This window comes from Pieris napi, chromosome 6, assembly GCF_905475465.1.
Source record: "Pieris napi chromosome 6, ilPieNapi1.2, whole genome shotgun sequence".
Classification (NCBI taxonomy): Eukaryota; Metazoa; Arthropoda; class Insecta; order Lepidoptera; family Pieridae; genus Pieris; species Pieris napi.
The window spans coordinates 6,868,408-6,887,757 of record NC_062239.1 but is presented as its reverse complement, the minus strand read 5'-3'; the positions used below and the strand labels follow the sequence as shown (position 1 = coordinate 6,887,757).

The following is a 19,350-nucleotide window of genomic DNA, read 5'->3' as shown; positions in this document are numbered from 1 at the left end:
ACGGCCTGACCGATTTTTATCAAATTTTATGTGCATAATCAGTAGGTCTGAGAATCGGCCCCTATCTATTTTCCATACCCCTAAGTGATAAGGGTTGTCCACCCCTAACATTTTATTTTTTGGACGAAATTTAAATTTTGTTTTTTTTTATAATGTGCTATTAAAAATACATACGACCCTCTTTTCACCCCTCTGCGATCAACCCCTATTTTTATTGAACTAAAAAAAATCCTAGAAATAATATACATGGCAAAACGACGTTTGCCGGGTCAGCTAGTATATTTATAATATTAGGTTAGTTACTTATATTTGACGTGATTGATTGCAATAGTTAAAGGGTGTAAATAAAACGAACAATTATTGTGAAAGCACCAGTCAATAATTTATTCACTAAAATTCCTTAGTATACAAAAACTGATACCGGACTGCTGGCCTCCTAAAACCTTAGGTTTTATCAAAAAACGATTAAGAGATTTTTATTGCTCCTGTCTCGGAAAAATAATTTAATTTAAAAACAAAGTAGATAACTGGCTTAAATAGACATATGTAAGTATTTATAGGAACTTTAACAAAACTTCAGTTAAGTATGATAAAAATTAATCTTTAGTAATAATGCAAGAGATTACTAAAACTTTAAAATAAAGGAACTATGACAATTTGTAATATTTACGTATGATAGATCCTAAGGCTTTACGCTCCTTGTTTGTGATTTGCCATGAGATTAAGAATTTTCAAAAAAAAATTCATAAAACAATAACAAATCAATAGAATCACGTAGATGACAGTTTTTTTATCTCTTAATAACTTGGCATATCGTATATTCGAACAAAATCGTGATTACATCTACCACAATACGAAATACAACAAAAAAATTAATACTAAAGACATTTATTACTACGATTACAATGAAATTATCGAGATCAAAACGACTTATATACAAATTGGAATGTATCGGTATGGATAGATAATATATACAAATATTCATTTTTAACAATCCAAATATAATCCAAGACTGTCAACTTAGAGTAATAAGAAACAATGACAGCTGTTTCGATGTTGAAAAATAATATATTGCAAAGCAAAATCACAAATTGTGACACGACCACAAGTCGCAAAAATAACTTTTTGCATTATGACTTTATGGATTATAATTATAATATCTTATATAGAGTAAGGTGGGTAAATGGAAAATTGGTATTATGGTATTATCTTACCTTATGGTTACATTAATATGAATTATATCTAGTTAGTCTATGCAAACTTTGTTGAGTGTAATATCCAAAATGAGATCCGTTCTCAGATAACATATGAATCATCACTACCATAGATTGAAAAAGTATTAAACATGATCATATTAATATAATATTGTATAATATCTAATATTTGACGCAACGACGTACGATTTTTTATCATTTTCAAAATCAATATTGGCTCACAATATGCGACTGTAATGAATACGTGTTAACGGTCTTACTACGAATTATATGGTCTTAAAACAAAACTAATCTAATATAATATTTATTTTATATATTTCATATATAGGTAGACCAATGTAGAAGTAACTTCAAAGCTTGTGTAAGTTATTTAACCCAACAATTTTCGCAAAGACTATTCAGGATGAACTACGGTGGTCGGGGGCAAAGCGATCTATTGTGAATTGCTAGACATTAAGGTACACGTGACCAAAAACTCTTACGAGTTACTTATGCTAACATTAATATCTCTATAAGTATAAAATAGACTTTTCTATTCTATTTATAATTTACTTGAGTATGACTAGATATGATGATTAAGAACTTATGAACGGCGTTTCAGTTACGAAATAAATTAGTGATTTTTTCAATTTATTGTACCTTGAGAGCGCCTTGTGTGATCGGAATGAAATGTGCGCTTTCAAAAATTAACCTAACACCTGATAATTCTTCGAAAAACCTATGGTCTTGGTTTTTAACAAAAAAACTCTCTTTTCGTTGCAATAATGATAAGGTTTTGGCCGAATTAATACTAAGTGATAATTTCGTATAAACATCAATTTCTATTAACTACATTTTATTAAGAAAGGAAATATAGAAAAATTTAAGCTTTTGAAAAGCCTAAATCATTAGCAACTATTTACAAAGGCTTTAAAGTATAAAGAGGTAAATTAATCACTCGGAAAATAGCGGTTGTTGATATTTTATTTCCCATTTCCTTTACTGAGCAAGGGCTAAAGCACTAACTGGTTTTTTTTTAATTTTGTGATAAATGTGTTAAAGAAAGCATACATGTTAAATTCGGGCCGACAATAAACTGTAAATTGTTGTATGCCGAGGATCGGCTCTTAATAGTCAAATATACTGCGTCATGGGAATTATTTTGTGAGGCAATTGACTTTTGATGATTACAATTTTTGATGCGTTAATACTGTTAGACATTTATCTTGAATAAATTACAATCTAAATGTACCTATCTAATATATTTATATACTTATTCCAATCAAACATTCTTTATTAATATAAAAAAAGTTTTTGTTTTATGCTTTAACCCTTGAAGCGTCCTGATAGAAACATATTTCGTTTATACATACTGCCTTGCGATTCTGTAACTCAGACAGCGGTTTTCACAGCGGCCGCGGCGGTCGCACTCGAATCAGTCCTAAAGCAGTCATTTTACGATTTTGCATTCTGATAAGGAGGGAGCTTGTAGGGTATTGTTCGAAAAGTAAGTGACAGAATCGCAAGGCTGTTTTCCCAGATGAAGACGCGTCTTAAAAAAACTATTGTATCCAAACCAAGCGATTGCCCACACTGTAAATAAAATCAAAACAATTGAATAGTGAAGAATTTTATTTATAGCCGCCCTTTACTCCTTAAGCTTGTGCCAGTCAGCGATCTGTCGCCGAGGTGCGGCCTGCACTTCGCGCCAGTGGTGCCGGGCGCTGCCTGTTCCATTAGCCCCGAGTTCTACGCGACCGATCACCTGAGACATAATTTTTGAAGTTATACTTCTGTAGGCGCGTTATGAAAAATTAATGAGAGTGAAATTTTACGATGCGCGCGCACCGTTACACAAAATGAACAGAATGAAGTTAGTTCTAGGTGGCATGAAAATCGATAATAACTATGTTCAAGTTGTATATTCTAGTATTTTTATATTTAGAACACGTGTTTCGTAACAGTACAATTAAACAGTGTGAATAAATAAACATTATTTAGGTGTTTTTATCAAATCAATTTCATATACGATGGTGATAGTATTTACTAATAATAATTTTAATATTTATCGTTAATCACTACTGCATTTTAGTTATTTTTTTTCCATACGCCAAAGAAGTATAACTTCTAACGCGTGTAGATAAGTACACACACTCTTTTTTTATCAAATACATCTGCATCGAAACTCCTGTGACAATTTATAACAGACGCAATATTAAAGACAAATATAAGGTACCTTTTGATAAAGTAAGAATACATTGTAACCTCTTTCGTATATAATGTGACTCTTACGAAAACTGTTGTAGAAATATCTTGTACAAAATATTGTTTGCGTTGTTATATATTTATAACCAGAAGGAAATAAGTGTCTTTATTTATTGCTTGTGATCTTATTTTTCCTCTTGAATTCCTCCAATCTACAACTCTGCTACTGCATAGTAAAAACATCCCACTTCAATTCTGCTACCAATTAAAGATGGCATATATAGACAAAACAAAATAATTTATATTATGATATTTTTATGATCATGCTTATTGCGTTTACGTCCAAAAAGCTTTTAGAAAGTATTGCTTAATGAAAGCACGGATAAACAGCTTGCATTAACATGATAAGGCCATCTGTTTTACTCTTAATACTTTTAATACTCGTATGTGCACAGACTACTAGATAGTTTAAAGTTAACGTGCGTTTTCCAATTACAGAGCATAATGCGACTCAGTGCCGCACAATGCCGCATAATGCTGAAGCTTAATTGGAACGTGAATTAGTTTTCATATGCATCAGCAGAGTGCGCTAAGTCAGTGTTGAAAAAAAATGTTCTGAATAGAGTTAGCAACCTCATTAATGTATAAATAATGTGGTTAACAATAATAATTGGTTGAAAACTTTTTACGCTTATTTTAATAAACAAATTATTTCATTAACATTTTTTTACTGAAATAAGAGAAAATATTTAAAGAATATAAGGTTTTAACAAGCTAAATTAACAGTAAATTTATATAGTTTCATGTAAGAAGTTTACATCATTTACGTTTTGAGTAATTTTTTTTAAATGATTTCTAAAAAAATTATATACTTTTTCAAAACCATTGCAATGTTTACAAAAGTATAATCCTGTAAAATAAATTTGTTTACAGATCCGAATTTTAAAATAAAATTGTATTTATATTTTAAATGTGGAATATAAAAAAGTTACTATTTACACCTTCATCCATACTTATATTTATTTTTTTTAGCAGTTTGAAATAACTTTAATTATTTTCAAAATCTACGACGAAACGAAAGCCTTACAAATTTTTCAACAATAAATAATATTTACTAACGAAAATTTCGATAAATGCCAACTTAAAGAAAAACACTGGTCAATTTTCTGTCACTGTGTTGGTATTTATTGCGAGAAGCACGCGAGAGCATTAGTTTTGAGAGTGCTCAATTGTGCGAAGCGTTGCTCTAGTTACATTCAACGTTGAGCATTATGCCGCATAATGCGCTCTAGTGCTGGAATTGGAAAACGAACAACGTGTGCAATAATGTGCAATCTAAAAAAAAACAATCAAATTTTAATGAGAAGAAAGTCAACCGAAGCAATATCGAAGTTTTGATAAGACGAAGACTTATGAGTTCAGTAAATTTTATTTATATTATGATTTTTCTTATAGATTTCATTATACCGCCTACGATAAGTTTTTAAATTATTCCGTTCATTTGTTTTGCTTTAGTTAAAAAAGTGCAACTGGACAAATTAAATTTATATTTAAACTAATGAATTTGAAATTTGACTAATGATTTTATGAAAACCATTTTGAATTTTTATTACCTCATTCTTAGTGACGCGGTCCCAATCCAACACAAGCAGTTCTAGCGAGACGTGGTCCAGTGTAGCGTTTGGTGCAGCGGGTACTTCGAACACGAACGACTCATTGAACACAGGGTTCAAGGTTCGCTTCTTCACGTGTGTCTTCTTCTTCGCGATGCGCTGTCCGTTGTATAGCAGGTACATTTTTACGTATCTAGAATGTTCAACAGGAGAAACGTTTTTAATTGTTTTAATCACTAATTATAATCAGTATATTACGTATAATAGTTATTATAATATACTATTTGTTCCCTTTATTATACACTTTTCTCCTCTTTTAAGTATTGGGTTGTATAAATAAATTGCAATAAAATATAAATAAATAAAATAACTTGTTAAGTTATGGTCTATGGAACACTCTGAAAAGATTTATAAAATATTAATTATTTTTACAGCAAACTCATACTAAGGAAAAATAGACACGACCGATGATGGCTGTCGAAAATTTAAAATACATAAATGACAAAATAATATAAATAAATAATGTGTAAACAAAAAAAAAATAAGGTAAAACATCTCGCTGAATACGATTGCGTACGTATATTATACGTACGTATATACGTATAAAGAACTTACGGATCAGCGAGTCCAGTGACGTCCATCTTGGGCAGATTGCGTGCCTTCAGCAGTACCACAGTGAGTCTTGCGGCGGCCGGTTGCCAGCACAGGGATACCAACACTTCGCCACGACCCACGCTTCGCATCTAAGTTTTTAAAATAACAATAATGCAGATATTGCTGAAATACACATAAAATACATCCAGAAGTTTTCGTACGGAATGTCGATTTAGTTCAGTCAATATCTGAGCGTTGATGACGCAACTTTGAGAAAATTTGTGATACTTAAAAGTCGGGATTCCAATCGCTATCGCTATTTAGAGTTACAAAGCATCGACGCCGGCAATAGACTTCTCTGTTTATGTTCAACCGTTCGCGTAAGAACACACAGTACAAGTAAAAAAAATTCACGATAAGGACCAAATCTAGGAAAAACCCAACAGAGTGTATATTTTAAGATTTCAATAAGAATGTTCAGTTTAGCATCAGGTATAAACCACGGCAGCTAATCTTCAAGCCTTGCTTACATAATGGCACAAAATATTCTCTATTGCATTCTCTATGCACTCTATTGGGAAACTGCTGGGAGTAGCACGGATGTCACGAACTTAGGATAACCTACTACAATTTATTTAATTTATATATTTATTACGGCACTCATGTGTACAAATGCGCTATGGTGAAAAAAGTACTTATAATTAAAGGTTTTATTAAGGATTTAAGTCAAATTTTCTAGCAACACCAAGCGTTATCTTAAAAATATTTCGCTTTATGAAAATATCTAAGCTACCTTAAGACTACGAGGCTGTATCTCCCTGCACAGCGCCATAGCTTCACCACTCTGCAATTGAAGGGTGGACAATGGAGAGACCACTTCGCCTATTATCTCGTCACGGGAATATCTGGAAATCGATATTTAAGTATTCGTCACAATTAAAATAAAATTATTATTGTTAAACTAATGTGACAAAGTAAAAGTTCTTCTAAGTTCCGTAAGCCATGTGAACACGTGGATGTGTCTGTTTTGTAGACATTTTTTAACACAATTCTTACCAAGCCGGATAAATTTTTCGCCGGGATAGGAACCTCTTTACAATTATTTTGTCAAAATATAGGCAACAGATAACTTTTAAAGAAGGTAGGTAAACTGTTCCTATAGAGTTTATTCAATGTAAAATCTGGATTGTATTATAGTCAATAGAATATTAATCTAAGCTATACATGATAATAAATAATATATGAAACACGAAAATTTTAAAGAAAGAAAAATCATTGTAAGTTTTAATTTTTGTACAATAAATGTGCGTATGTTCATACCTGTCAAAGCTAAGAACAACAAAGTGCAAAGTAATGCCAGTGAGCTGATGCGGAGCGATTCCATAGAACGTAAAGTCCTCATCGTACACAGGACAACGGGTTTTGCGCACCACTCTGAAATCCATCAAATTTATTAAGGCCTGATAAAAAATTGGTTAAAATTTAATATTGATAACGAACAGAGTTTCTTTCATGTGCGTCAAATATAGTGTTTGATGTTTTAGTCTCTCATTACCGATTGATTATTTGCTAATTCAGGACTCCTTTATCTCGCGCGTAGATACACATATGAGAGCAGTGTCGGTCTATTGGCTTCAGCGTGCGACTCTCATCCCTGAGGTCGTAGGTTCGATCCCCAGCTTCAGCAACATTCTTTCTATGTGCGCTTTTAACATTCGCTCGAACATTGAAGGAAAACATCGTGAGGAAACCGGCTTGCCTTAGACCCAAAAAGTCAACGGCGTGCGTCAGGCATAAAAGGCTGATCACCTATTTGCCTTAGAATAGATTAACAAATGATCATGAAATAAACACAGAAATCTGAGGCCCAGAAAAAGGTTGTAGGGACATTGATTTATCATAATTTGTTTAGATACACACATGAACTTACAATTTTTAAAATATATGTTCACAATTAATTAACAAAATTCTATATAAGTTAAAAATTTTAACTTGAAAATGACCTATAATAATGACCTTTTATTGAAAGAGGTAGGTAGCTTACCTAGTTTTGACCTTGTGCTGTTTCTCAGGAAGAAGTTGTAGTTTGACATAGGGGTCGGGACCGGCAGGTTCACGACCTGGTAAGTTCTGGCAGGAAACCACTGACACCACCAAAGCGCTCTTTACATTTTCATACCTGAAAGCATCATAGACTAGAAAACTGGGTACGTATGACTTTGTGAATATATATACGAAATTATATATATTCCCAAAGTCATATAATTCCATCTCTAAGACTTTCGATTTGTGTGAAATATAGCTGATAATAATTTAAACCACTTGTACTGATGTGAGATATATTGTTTATATATTTATATAACCACTTTATTTATAAGTATTTGAAGAAGCCTTGTTATAAGAGTCCTATATGCTACTAGTACATAGAAACCTTATATCTACACAGGCGAATAGCGGTAAGTACTTACATAAGTTAAGTAAATATATAAATAAGTAATATTAACTATGCATTGCCATGTTTCCTTAAATCTGTAATTGATTGTCCAATTAATTTCGTAGCGAAATTGTAAAGTTTTTTACACATTTTTTTAAATATTCTTTCAATGTTGAGGCTTATTAATTTTAGCTTATATCCCGATTTAGTACTTATAATTATATTATGATTCTACTAATCAGACAGCATAAATGACATTATAATACTATAAGGTACTGATAAAAGGGCTCTATACAAATGCGCTGATCTCGGACTAACGAACTTTTAGTCCGATTTTTTTTGTGATAGTAATTTATGATGGAGTTCGTGTATGTAACACGCTATAACAAATTATCGGGCGAAACCGCCAGGCTCAGCTCGTAGTACTAAATTGCGTCGTCGTCAGACTTGTATCGTAAATGGCTATAAAGAGTATTAATGACCTACAGGAAGGTCCGTCGTAAACCGTGTTACGACCTCGACTTTGAACGTAATGATGATCGCGAAAACGTAAATAATTCTCTCATCTAACACTTCATTCATATATATTAGTAGATTACTAAAAGTACTTCGATATAGTAGTGGTTACAAACACAGATGTTTTAAAGCTTCTTTAAATTGTAGCCATTTTGCTGTAATCGATTTTTTTTATATAATAGGGGGGCAAACGAGCTTGCGGGACGACCAAAAAGGGCAGTCTTCGCAGCCTATAGACACCCATTTTTAGTGGGTGCGTTGCCGGCCTTTGAGGGAGGAGTACACTTGCTTTTAATATAGTTTATTTATACCTAAGCCATTACTTTTTGCCACACTACCTTTTATAACAAATAACAAAAATAAACACAATAGTCGTTTTTTGTATTACATATATTATATTTGTGTAAATCCTAGTTATACCATTTATCAAATTACTGAATCAAGAAACTGAAAATTCGAATTAAACTTTAATTTTTTCACTGGATAACAGTGTAAAAATTATTAACACTGTTCCCGGTGAAAATAACGTTAAATTTCAAATACAAAAATTGTTAATCGGTATTGAATTATCTTGTAGAAAAAACCTAGTTTCCTAAAATTTACTAAAGGGCCTGATCGATGGACGAGTATAGGATAGCCGCGAGCCCGGCTCGGCGGTATTTAAAACCGTGGTTTTGCAATGATACACCGGCGAGCTTTACCGACGAGCCATAAAACCGCGGTCTTACTCGTCCGTCGATCAGGCCCTTTATATTTTTTACTCGGCTCGCCATGCAAAACCGCGTGTCGATCACGGCCGGCGAGCCGAGCCGTCACTTTTCAGCGACAGCGCTAGAGGACGGATGTGCGCCAGAAGGGCTGTGCGTGCTCAGTCCGTGTCACAATAATGGATCTACATACTTGCAGCCACGATTTTATAATACAATTTATAAATGCCTTTCGAGCGAGTATAAAAACAAAGCAAATAGGCTTGCAGCATATAATAAACTCGTGGATATTGCAAAAAAATATGAACCAAACTCGGATATAACCGATATTAAGAAAAAAAATCATTAAAAATTAAAATAATAAAAAAATAAAACTAAAATAAAATAAAAACATAAAATTTATTTATCCCATGGCGAGATAACACAAGGCTTCAGACTCGGAACAAGACATGTTTGCGACTGTTTTGCTTGCTAATCGATCAGCACCAACGAGCCGCGAGCCAAGTTCGTCGGTATTTAAAACCACGGTCTTACTCGCCCGTCGATCGATTAGCAAGCAAAACAGTCGCAAACATGTCTTGTTCCGAGTCTGAAGCCTTATGTTATCTCGCCATATAGGATAAATAAATTTTATGTTTTTATTTTATTTTTTATTATTTTAATTTTTAATGATTTTTTTTCTTATTATCGGTTATATCCGAGTTTGGTTGATATTTTTTTGCAATATCCACGAGTTTATTACTCGTATATGCTGCAAGCCTATTTGCTTTGTTTTTAAACTCGCTTGATTTAGTTTGCCATAAACAGGGACATTGTCGAAAGACATTTATAAATTGTATTATAAAATCGTGGCTGCAAGTACGTAGATCCATTATTGTGACACGGACTGCGCACGCGAAGTTTGTAGTAGGTAGGTACACAGCTCTTCTGGCGCACATCCGTCCTCTAGCACTGTCGCCGAAAAGTGACGGCTCGGCTCGCCGGCCGTGATCGACACGCGGTTTTGATGGCGAGCCGAGTAAAAAATATAACACGACGACGAGCCGCGAGCCAGGCTCGGCGGTATTTAAAACCGTGGTTTTGCAATGATACACCGGCGAGCTTTACCGACGAGCCATAAAACCGCGGTCTTACTCGTCCGTCGATCAGGCCCTTTAAAGATTGAATCTCCACAAGATTGATTTTATTTATACATTAAGTAAAAGCGAAGCGGAAATAATTTTCTATCCGATTCTTCGAAAAGGTTTACGTAGGAAACTTGTTTGCAGTTCAATAAAATCAATTAACATTCTAATTCGAAATTTGATACGTCTGCCTGCACGTGTATTGGGGTGTGGGGTGGTAATATATCGATTTTACGTTAGCTCGACATATTAATAGATATTGGAAGAAGCCCAGTACTGATTTTTGTTTTTAAATAGTTGAATAAGGATAGAAAAGACATGATGTATTGGATTTAGTTTATATGATTATATGAATAATCATTATGAGAATCAGAATTTAGTTCTTAAAAAACGCTACCTTTAAATCTATTTATAGTTTCTTCGATATTCGCATTGTACCCGTTACATTTATATATAATAGAATACATACCACAGCTTGAAGTGCAGATCTCCAAGTTTTCCATCATTGCTTTCAGGCTCCAGAGGTTTGACCTTCTCCGTGGCGTGGACATCCGCTAGTTCCTTGCTGAGGGGCGTCGGCTCATTAGGAGCAGTTGGAGTGTGAGGGGTCGTAGCTGCTGACGGCTATGGGAAAATTAATCAATTGTTTTAATTTTTAATTTATTATACTTACATGATATTTACAAAAATACTGACCGCATACTATAAAAATCTAAAATATTTATATAAGAGCATTAGTCTGATTGTCTACGACTGCTAAATAGATAAAAATTCTATAGTTAAAATAATATAATAAAATCAATCTATACTAAATAAATATTCGTCCGTATAAATCAGAGACAATATTTGTCTAAAATTTCAAATAGAAATGTGTAACGTAAGAATATTTGTAACTAGTAGACTCGGACAAGCGTTGCTGTGGATAAGATATTTGTTATATTATACTAGTAAACTATTCAAGAGAAAAGGCAGGAGAACACCAATCCACCATGCTTTTTTGGTGGTTATGCCATTAAATTGTAGCTTATGTGAAACGTTGGTAATTATTTTGATAAGGATCAATACCTAGGTACGAATAAAGAGCCTTTTCTAGCAGTGGTGTTTTAATTAAAAAAAAATAATAAAAGGACTCTTATTGTGACGTAACTATAAAAGATAGAGACATGCTGTCGCGACATTTGTTTTAAATTGTAATACATCATTTTGTTCTATCATTAATTGTTTTAGCAGCGCACACGATTGAAGGAATTTTTTTGTTTATTTTTTTACACCTTGGGTTAGATTATTCAAGTTTTAGTAAGCATCCCTAATTTTTTGAAAATTAAAAAAAGCCTATGTCACTCGGGAATAGTGAAGCTTGCCAACGGTGAAAGAATTTTTGAAATCGGTCCAGTAGTTTCGGAGCCTATTCATTTCAAACAAACAAAAAATCAAACCTTTTCTTTATAATATTAGTATAGATTAGATGAGTTAAAATACCGGGTTGGGTGTATGCGGACGTGGGGGAGACGTGGGTTGCGGTTGCGGCGGGCCAGCGGCTGTTGGCGAAGGCGACTTGCGTAGGTAGTGTGTAGCTGAGCCAGGCGATCGAACGGCTGTCGCACGACGGGGTGGCTGGAACACCAGCGCCTTGTCGGGGCCTCGCTTTCCACCTACGAATACCATCGTATCACAACCCTATACTACACAGAGCCTAAAGCCATAGACAAGTGTGAGCAATTGTCATTTTAAATAACGAATTTTGTTGGTCATTGTATTTCTTTTGTTTTTTAAAGTGTATTGTTACTTGTTTCTATGGAAGGAAAATAAAATCTCTAGAAGACTGAATCATATATATAAAATTCTCGTGTCACAGTTTTCGTTGCCATACTCCTCCGAAACGGCTTGACCGATTTTGATGAAATTTTTTGTGCTTATACGGTATCTATGAGAATCGGCCAACATCTATTTTTCATCCCCCTAAATGTTAGGGGTAGTCCACCCCTAATTTTTTATTTTTATTTTTTAGACAAAATTTTTAATTTCTATTTTTTTTATGATACAGCATTAAAAATACATACAACCTCTAATTTTCACCCCTCTACGATCAACCCCTATTTTTATTATTAATGATATACATGGCAAAACGACGTTTGCCGGATCAGCTAGTGATTTTATAATATATTAAGAATTATTTATAACTTGCCTTTGCTCAGTATGAATTGTAGCTGATGAGCACGAAGCAGTTAATCGAAGAGTAGAATAGATATCTTACCAAGTTTGTGAGCAAGCGAAGATCTCCTCCGAGCCACCCAGCAAGCGACGGCGGCTAAGATGACCGCTAACAAAGTCGCACCTACTACAAGAACCCAAAACGTTGCGCTGTGCCATTCGCCAGCTGAAACAATCAAATAAATTATGTATAATCATAGCGTCGTAATAAAATACAGTCTAAAAATAGCTTAATTGCTAGCTAAGTGTTTACCCCTTTCAAGGTATTAGGGACTTAGAGGGTAGCGAGCGTAAATATTGTTCTTCGCTCTACTCCACAACTCACTCTGTACTTGGGGCTTCTGAAGAAAAATATTACTGACATAGAACGGACTTTAAAAAAATGTATTATCTAATATCTAAAATTCGCGTGTCACAATGTTCGTTCCCACCCTCCTCCGAAACGGCTCGACCGACTTATGAAGTTTTTTATGTATATTCAGTAAGTCTGATAATCGGCTACTATCTATCTTTCACATCCTTAAATGTGGGTGGTCCACCCCTAAATTTGTTTTTTTTATACAACATACAAATATACATACAAACCTTAATTTTCACCCCTCTACGATCAACCCCTATTTTTTAATTGTTAATTAAAATTTTATGACTTGAACTCTGAGGTTTATATAGAGAAAAATTCACAGAAAAACTTAAAAAGTTTTCATTCCGGAAAACCGAACCGTCCCTGGGGTAGCATAGCAAAATGTTCCATGTGTGTACTAAAACGGTAGGCTAAGTAAAATCACATTTAGGAGAAACGAAGTTCGCGGGGGTAGCTAGTAACTTGTAAGAAAAAAATGGTAAGACCCTTAGAATTAGAATCTCAAAAAGCAAAAACCCTTTGATGTAATCAAAATGAATACTTTTTGTACATGACAAGGAAATCACCCCACTCTGATATGATGAAAGAATATTTCGATTTCTGTTTTATTGTTTTTGTCTGATCTCAGCTATTTAGCCCTTCGTAGAAACAATATTTGAAATATATGGGCATAATTTATGTTATAAAATTGTATAAACGATCATTTTTATGTACCTAATCAAAACCATAAACTCAACAATTTTATCCACCTATAAAGTATAAGTCCTAACTATTAATCGCTTCGTTCTGTTCTAAGGCGACCTACATTTGCCCGAAATAACCCAAAGCATTGCAACATTGCTGATACATTCTCAAAGGAAATTGATCAAATAAAGCACTCCTGTGATGAAAAATGGCTGGAAAGGAAGACTTATGTTAAATTATCGAATGTGTGTATGAGATGGCAACCGGTCGATGGCAAGGATATAAAACTAATAATTGATAAAATGAACAAAAATAAATCACCGGGCAGTGATCTTATACGCATGTCTGACTTAAAAATAATTGTTGACAAGATTAGCCCTGTATTATCTAATCTGATAAATCTATCTGTAAAATATCACAAATTTCCACAAAAATTAAAGGAAGCAATCGTTCGTCCGGTCTATAAGAGAGGCGATCGTAAAGTTTTTTCGAACTATAGACCAATAGCTATACTATCAAGTATTGACAAAATTATGGAAAAATGTGTTGTCAATCAAATTGGAACTTTTTTACAAAAAAATAATATCTTAACGGAATGTCAACATGGCTTCCAGAAAAATAAAAGCACCAACACCTTATTATCAAATTTTACAGACGAAATTAATGCACATTTGGAAAATAAAAAAATTATTGTAGCTATTTTTTATGATTTTAAGAAGGCTTTTGATACCTTAAATACTGAGACCCTCTTAAATGGAATGGAGGAGTGCGGCCTGGGGCAGCCGTTGAACCCTTGGTTCAGCGACTGTCTCACGGCGCGCTCTTACCGTGTGAAAGTCGGCGACACATTTAGTGAGGAGAAACAAGTAAACTGCGGCGTCCCCCAGGGTTCTGGGTGTGGGCCAGTGTGCTACCTGATGTATGTAAATAGCCTCTGTGAAGTATTACGTCACTGCTCGGCCCACATGTTTGCTGATGACCTTTGTACTCTCAGCGCTAGTACCGACCTCTCGGAGATGTGTCGCCGGGTTCAAGAGGATGTGGATGCGGTAGTTAAATGGTCACATGATAACGGCATCATATTAAACGCTGACAAAACAAAGATGATAATTATTCACTCCCCGTATTTAAGTTCTATTGATAATCCACCTCCTCTTTTTGCGCACGGCTTTGATTGCTTTCATAACAACAAAATTAACTGTACGTGTAAACCTATCGAAAAAGTTAATTGTGTAAATTATCTAGGAGTAAAAATAGATACGTCTTTTTCTTGGGATTCCCATATAGAATTTTTGTGTAGAAAACTAAGAATTTTATTAGAAAAGTTTTACCATTTACGTACTAAAGTCTCATTGCCCATACTAAAATGTTTATATTTTGCACTTGTGGATTCCATAATAGGTTACGCTCTTGACTGCTATGGGTTAACATTTAAAACATACATTGATAAAGTAGAATCATTACAAATAAGATTTTTAAAATTACTAGTAAATAAAAAGACAAGGAATCAATGTAAAGGAGATTATTATAAACTATTCAAAATATGTAAAATTTTACCGGCTAGCCTGAAACATAGATTCCTTGTACTTGTAAATAACCATGGTAAGCAGGATCGTTTTACTAGTTTGGTGCATCATATAACTGACACAAGGTCAATGTCCAAAGGTAAATTTGAAATACCCATGGTGCAAAATTATTATGGAGATAGAACGTTGAAGAAGCGGATTCCATACTTGCTCAATAGTTTACCCGAGGACATAAGACGTGAGACTTCATTGGATAAATTTAGAGGTTTATTAAAAAACCATTTGTTAAATATGCTGTAACCTATAAGTAAATTAAGTGTATTAGTATTAGTTGTAGTAGCAGTGTTAGTAATTTAGTGATTTAGAAGTTATGTTTATTTAAGGCGAGTCACCTGCAGTCAAACTGCGTAAGCAGTTTTGTGGGGCATGGTTTGATTTAAGGTGTAACTTTTTTGTGAATAAATATATTTAAAATAAAAAAAATAAAAAAAACATAAACGTAAATACAGCCTTCATTACCTGGAATGTCGCGAGACGGGTTTTATTAAACAAGGCAATGTCACGTCCTTTGAGCCTCTGATGCCCTGGTACTCAGGGTCTATGTTAAGAATTGTATTTTACGTTGTTGTATTTTATACGTCGTTCAAGTTCTTTTTACACGCTTTATATTAGCTTCACCTGTATGTATGTGGTGTTATGTATGTACTATGTAACCGATTCCTTCGGACTCGATTTTGACCCACTTTAAACGGACAGATTTATTCAAACTTTGTACACTTATAAAGAATCAGCGACAATATAATAATTTCATAGGTTTATCTCGAAAAAACAATGAAAGGAAAATAAATATAGTTTAAAAAAATCTCTCTGTGCCATATTTTTCGTCTATCGAGCAACCCACGCTTTTTCACAATGAAACCAGTATTTTTTGTTCATTACCATTTTCAGCCTAAATTAGGAATTATTTTTCACTTTTTAGTTTGATGTGCTTTAAAAGCGTGTTTTATAGTTTTTTTAAACTATATTTATTTTATTATTTAGTTTGACTCGTAATTCTTTCTATAGCCACCGATATTTCCTATAGTGTTACTTGCTTCGTTTACAGGTAAAATAACGATGTGATAATATCAGTGAGTAATAAAAAAAGCTTTGATATGATATTTTAATAAATATTTGTAAAAAATATATACCACTACTAATATAATTTCTTCCTACTAAAAACAAATAATTTTTATCATTGTGTTCTTAGAGAAATAGTTTTATTATTTTGATATTAAGCAGTTTCATATTGAAGTTTGCGAAGGTTAAATTTAATTAAAGGTTACACTTGTAGTTCTTCCATACTATGAAAGGCGCGTACCACGATAATTATTCAAAATAATTCATAAAGTCATGGTATATTTCGAAAAATCGGATATAACTTAAGATTCCAGTTGTTATGTAAATAACAAAGCTCCAAAAACACAAAAAGTTATGTAGTCGAAATCATAATTTATCCAGTAGGTACAAAGAATGCAAAGTACCTGCGCCACTAGCTTATCCCACACTAAAAATACGGACGGCTTGGAAACAAAGCCAAATGCGAAATAGGAATGAAATAGAATTCATAACCTAAATATTGGAGGCTTTGAGAATAAATAGGACTTTGAAAAGGTCGCACGAATTCGTCGGACTGCTATTGTTTAATAATTTATCTCGGGCTTTGCCAAGTCATAATTTATGCCTACTTCTACATTTAAGCCAAAACTTTCAGATCTGTATACTTAAATACATAAACCTAGTCAACTGAATGTGAATAATTAACTTACAGATTATGAAATCAGGAGAACAGACAAACGAGATAAAGGATATTGTATATACTTCTTGTTAATAAATGGTATAGTACAAAACGTGTGTGTACTTATGTACGCGCGTTAAAAGTTATACTTCTTTGGCGTAATAAGATAAACGACACTAATAGTAGAAAACACAAAAATGTTGACTATAGCTAACTTCAGGGTGTCGGTTTTTTGTGACGGTGTGCGCGCGTATCTCTCATAATTTTTCCATAACTTGCCAAAAGAAGTTTAACTTCAAAAAGTATTACTATATTCGGTTTTAAAAACGCCTTTCTCCTTTTTTGCTTATTATTCTTACGATTCCGAAATATTAAAGTAATTCTAAACTAACTTGCATCAACCATAGACAAAGTATGTCTAAAGCAAGAACAAAGCACCTACTTAGGGAATATATTTATGGTGTTACAGTACAAAACAATGTAACAAAATATCGCATAATGACGTCCTTTGTTGGAAAGAATAAAGGCTTATTAAACATCTCTTTTATGTGCGTAGTCTGCCGTAGGTGATGTCTACGAAGTCAGATATGTCGTAGCATTATGTGAAAAATTTCATTCATATGAAAAAAATTGCATTTTCATCCGTATACAGTATACATTCTAATTATTTTTGACAAATAATCATTATATTTAGTTGTGACTAGCAAACAAAACGCAAACTACAAAATAAGATCATTAGAAAATAAATAATATATTTTATCGCAATTTACATTTCGCACACACTATTATTAAACATATAAAAATATCTAAATCTAGTTATCTACAGTGTATGTCATCGGTATAGTATCCGGGATGCCTCAATATTATAATACTTGACTAAAGAAGGTCCTGTATTTATTTAAAGTATAAAAATAAAACTAAGAAAAGTTCAAACGTTTCTTATATGTCAATATAGTTTGAATGTCAAGAATAAGGCATTGAAATCCAATTACCAGCGGCCTTTAATTAGTTTTTACAATGTAGCTGAGTTAATAATTTGCTGTAAATTGAATGGTTTCGTCGATACTGTATCGAAACGAAGCTTTTTTTATCGTGACTGAGGTTTGCCAGGGTATATAGTTCGTGGATACACTAGGTGTAGAATAAGTTTGTAAATCATACGTAGGGAATAAATGCCTGTTGAACTTAGTGTCTTCTTCTTATTTTTAGTGGAAATTGGTGTCTAATGCTAAGACAATGAACAATTAAGAAACTATTTGTAAAATCGTACAATAATGTTATCGACGGGTCCCCTGGGTAAAGTACTAAGGCAAAGAAACAAATAAAGAATTATATTATATGTCAACCACATCAAGCTAGTTCATTATCCTGATACTCCATTTAACATTAACATACATGTATGTTGGGTGTGCTATTTTTATATATAGATAGTGTGTTCTAGCCCGGTTGCAACAAGAAGACTTGAAATCGATAAGACTGCGGCCGATAAATTATTCTTTAGTCAGTGACCCCTTTTAACCAGCTCTATACTTCAAAGAGCTGTAATATTAATAAGTTTGAAACTCATGCAGACGAAGCTTTATAGTCTTCAGAATTCAAAACGAAATAACAATCTTATATTGGAAGTAATAACCTTTAGCTAAGTTTAACAATCTGAAATACAGTTTATGTGCTTACTGGAATGCAATGTAATAACAATGAAACCTACCTAATACCTTACTAGAGGAAATTATTTTTTAAACATTTATAAGTTTTTTAAATTATAAGTTCTTTAATGTTGTGGAACATTTTGTGTTCTCTCATCAATAGCTTTCGCAGCGCATGCGATGAAAGATATTTTATAGGCATTATTTTACACCGTGGGTTCCTTATTTTTTTTCATGCAATTAAATCTTTCTTTTTTTGCATTAATCAGTGATAATGTAGCATTCATATGGTAAAAGAATTTTTAAAATCGGTCCAGTACTTTTTGAGACAATTCGTTAAAAACATACTTACATACAAATCTTTCCTCTTTATAATATTAGTATAGCTATAAACTGTAAACAAGACGAAACAAAAATCAATACTTACCAGTAATACTAGGTAAAAGTTTAATGCAAAGTAAAACTACAATTTGTATTAAGATATTGGACCTGCGTCACAAAATCAATTCTTCGTCGAGGCTTTTCTGAGAATAATGTAATAAGTTATAACCTCCCACGCGACCCTAATGTGGAAAAGGATGAAGGATGGATAAACATAACTTTTTCTAGACGACTCTATGAGAGACTTTCATAATGAAACTGCGTGACATAAAATTCTTTAGGAAATTAGTTACTTTTTTTTATTTATTTTGTTCCTGCGTAGGGCAGTACCTAAGTGAAAATCCTTAAAGATTTGTCATCATATATAAATATAATTAT

General features: G+C 33.2%; 1 protein-coding gene across 1 annotated transcript in view; it reads right to left on the bottom strand.

The window, feature by feature from the left end:
• Positions 1–357: 357 nt before the first annotated feature.
• LOC125050070 (synaptotagmin-4) overlaps positions 358–19,350 on the bottom strand; it is a 28,205-nt gene continuing 9,212 nt past the window's right edge. Inside the window, exons 2-10 of the mRNA XM_047649647.1 lie at positions 12,641–12,763; positions 11,866–12,038; positions 10,856–11,010; positions 7,650–7,784; positions 6,926–7,039; positions 6,399–6,510; positions 5,627–5,754; positions 5,012–5,204; positions 358–2,958 (exon numbers count right to left, since the gene is read on the bottom strand). Of these exons, the coding sequence (XP_047505603.1) occupies positions 2,842–2,958; positions 5,012–5,204; positions 5,627–5,754; positions 6,399–6,510; positions 6,926–7,039; positions 7,650–7,784; positions 10,856–11,010; positions 11,866–12,038; positions 12,641–12,763 (1,250 nt within the window). The 3' untranslated portion in view covers positions 358–2,841. The remainder of the gene's footprint in view (positions 2,959–5,011; positions 5,205–5,626; positions 5,755–6,398; positions 6,511–6,925; positions 7,040–7,649; positions 7,785–10,855; positions 11,011–11,865; positions 12,039–12,640; positions 12,764–19,350) is intronic.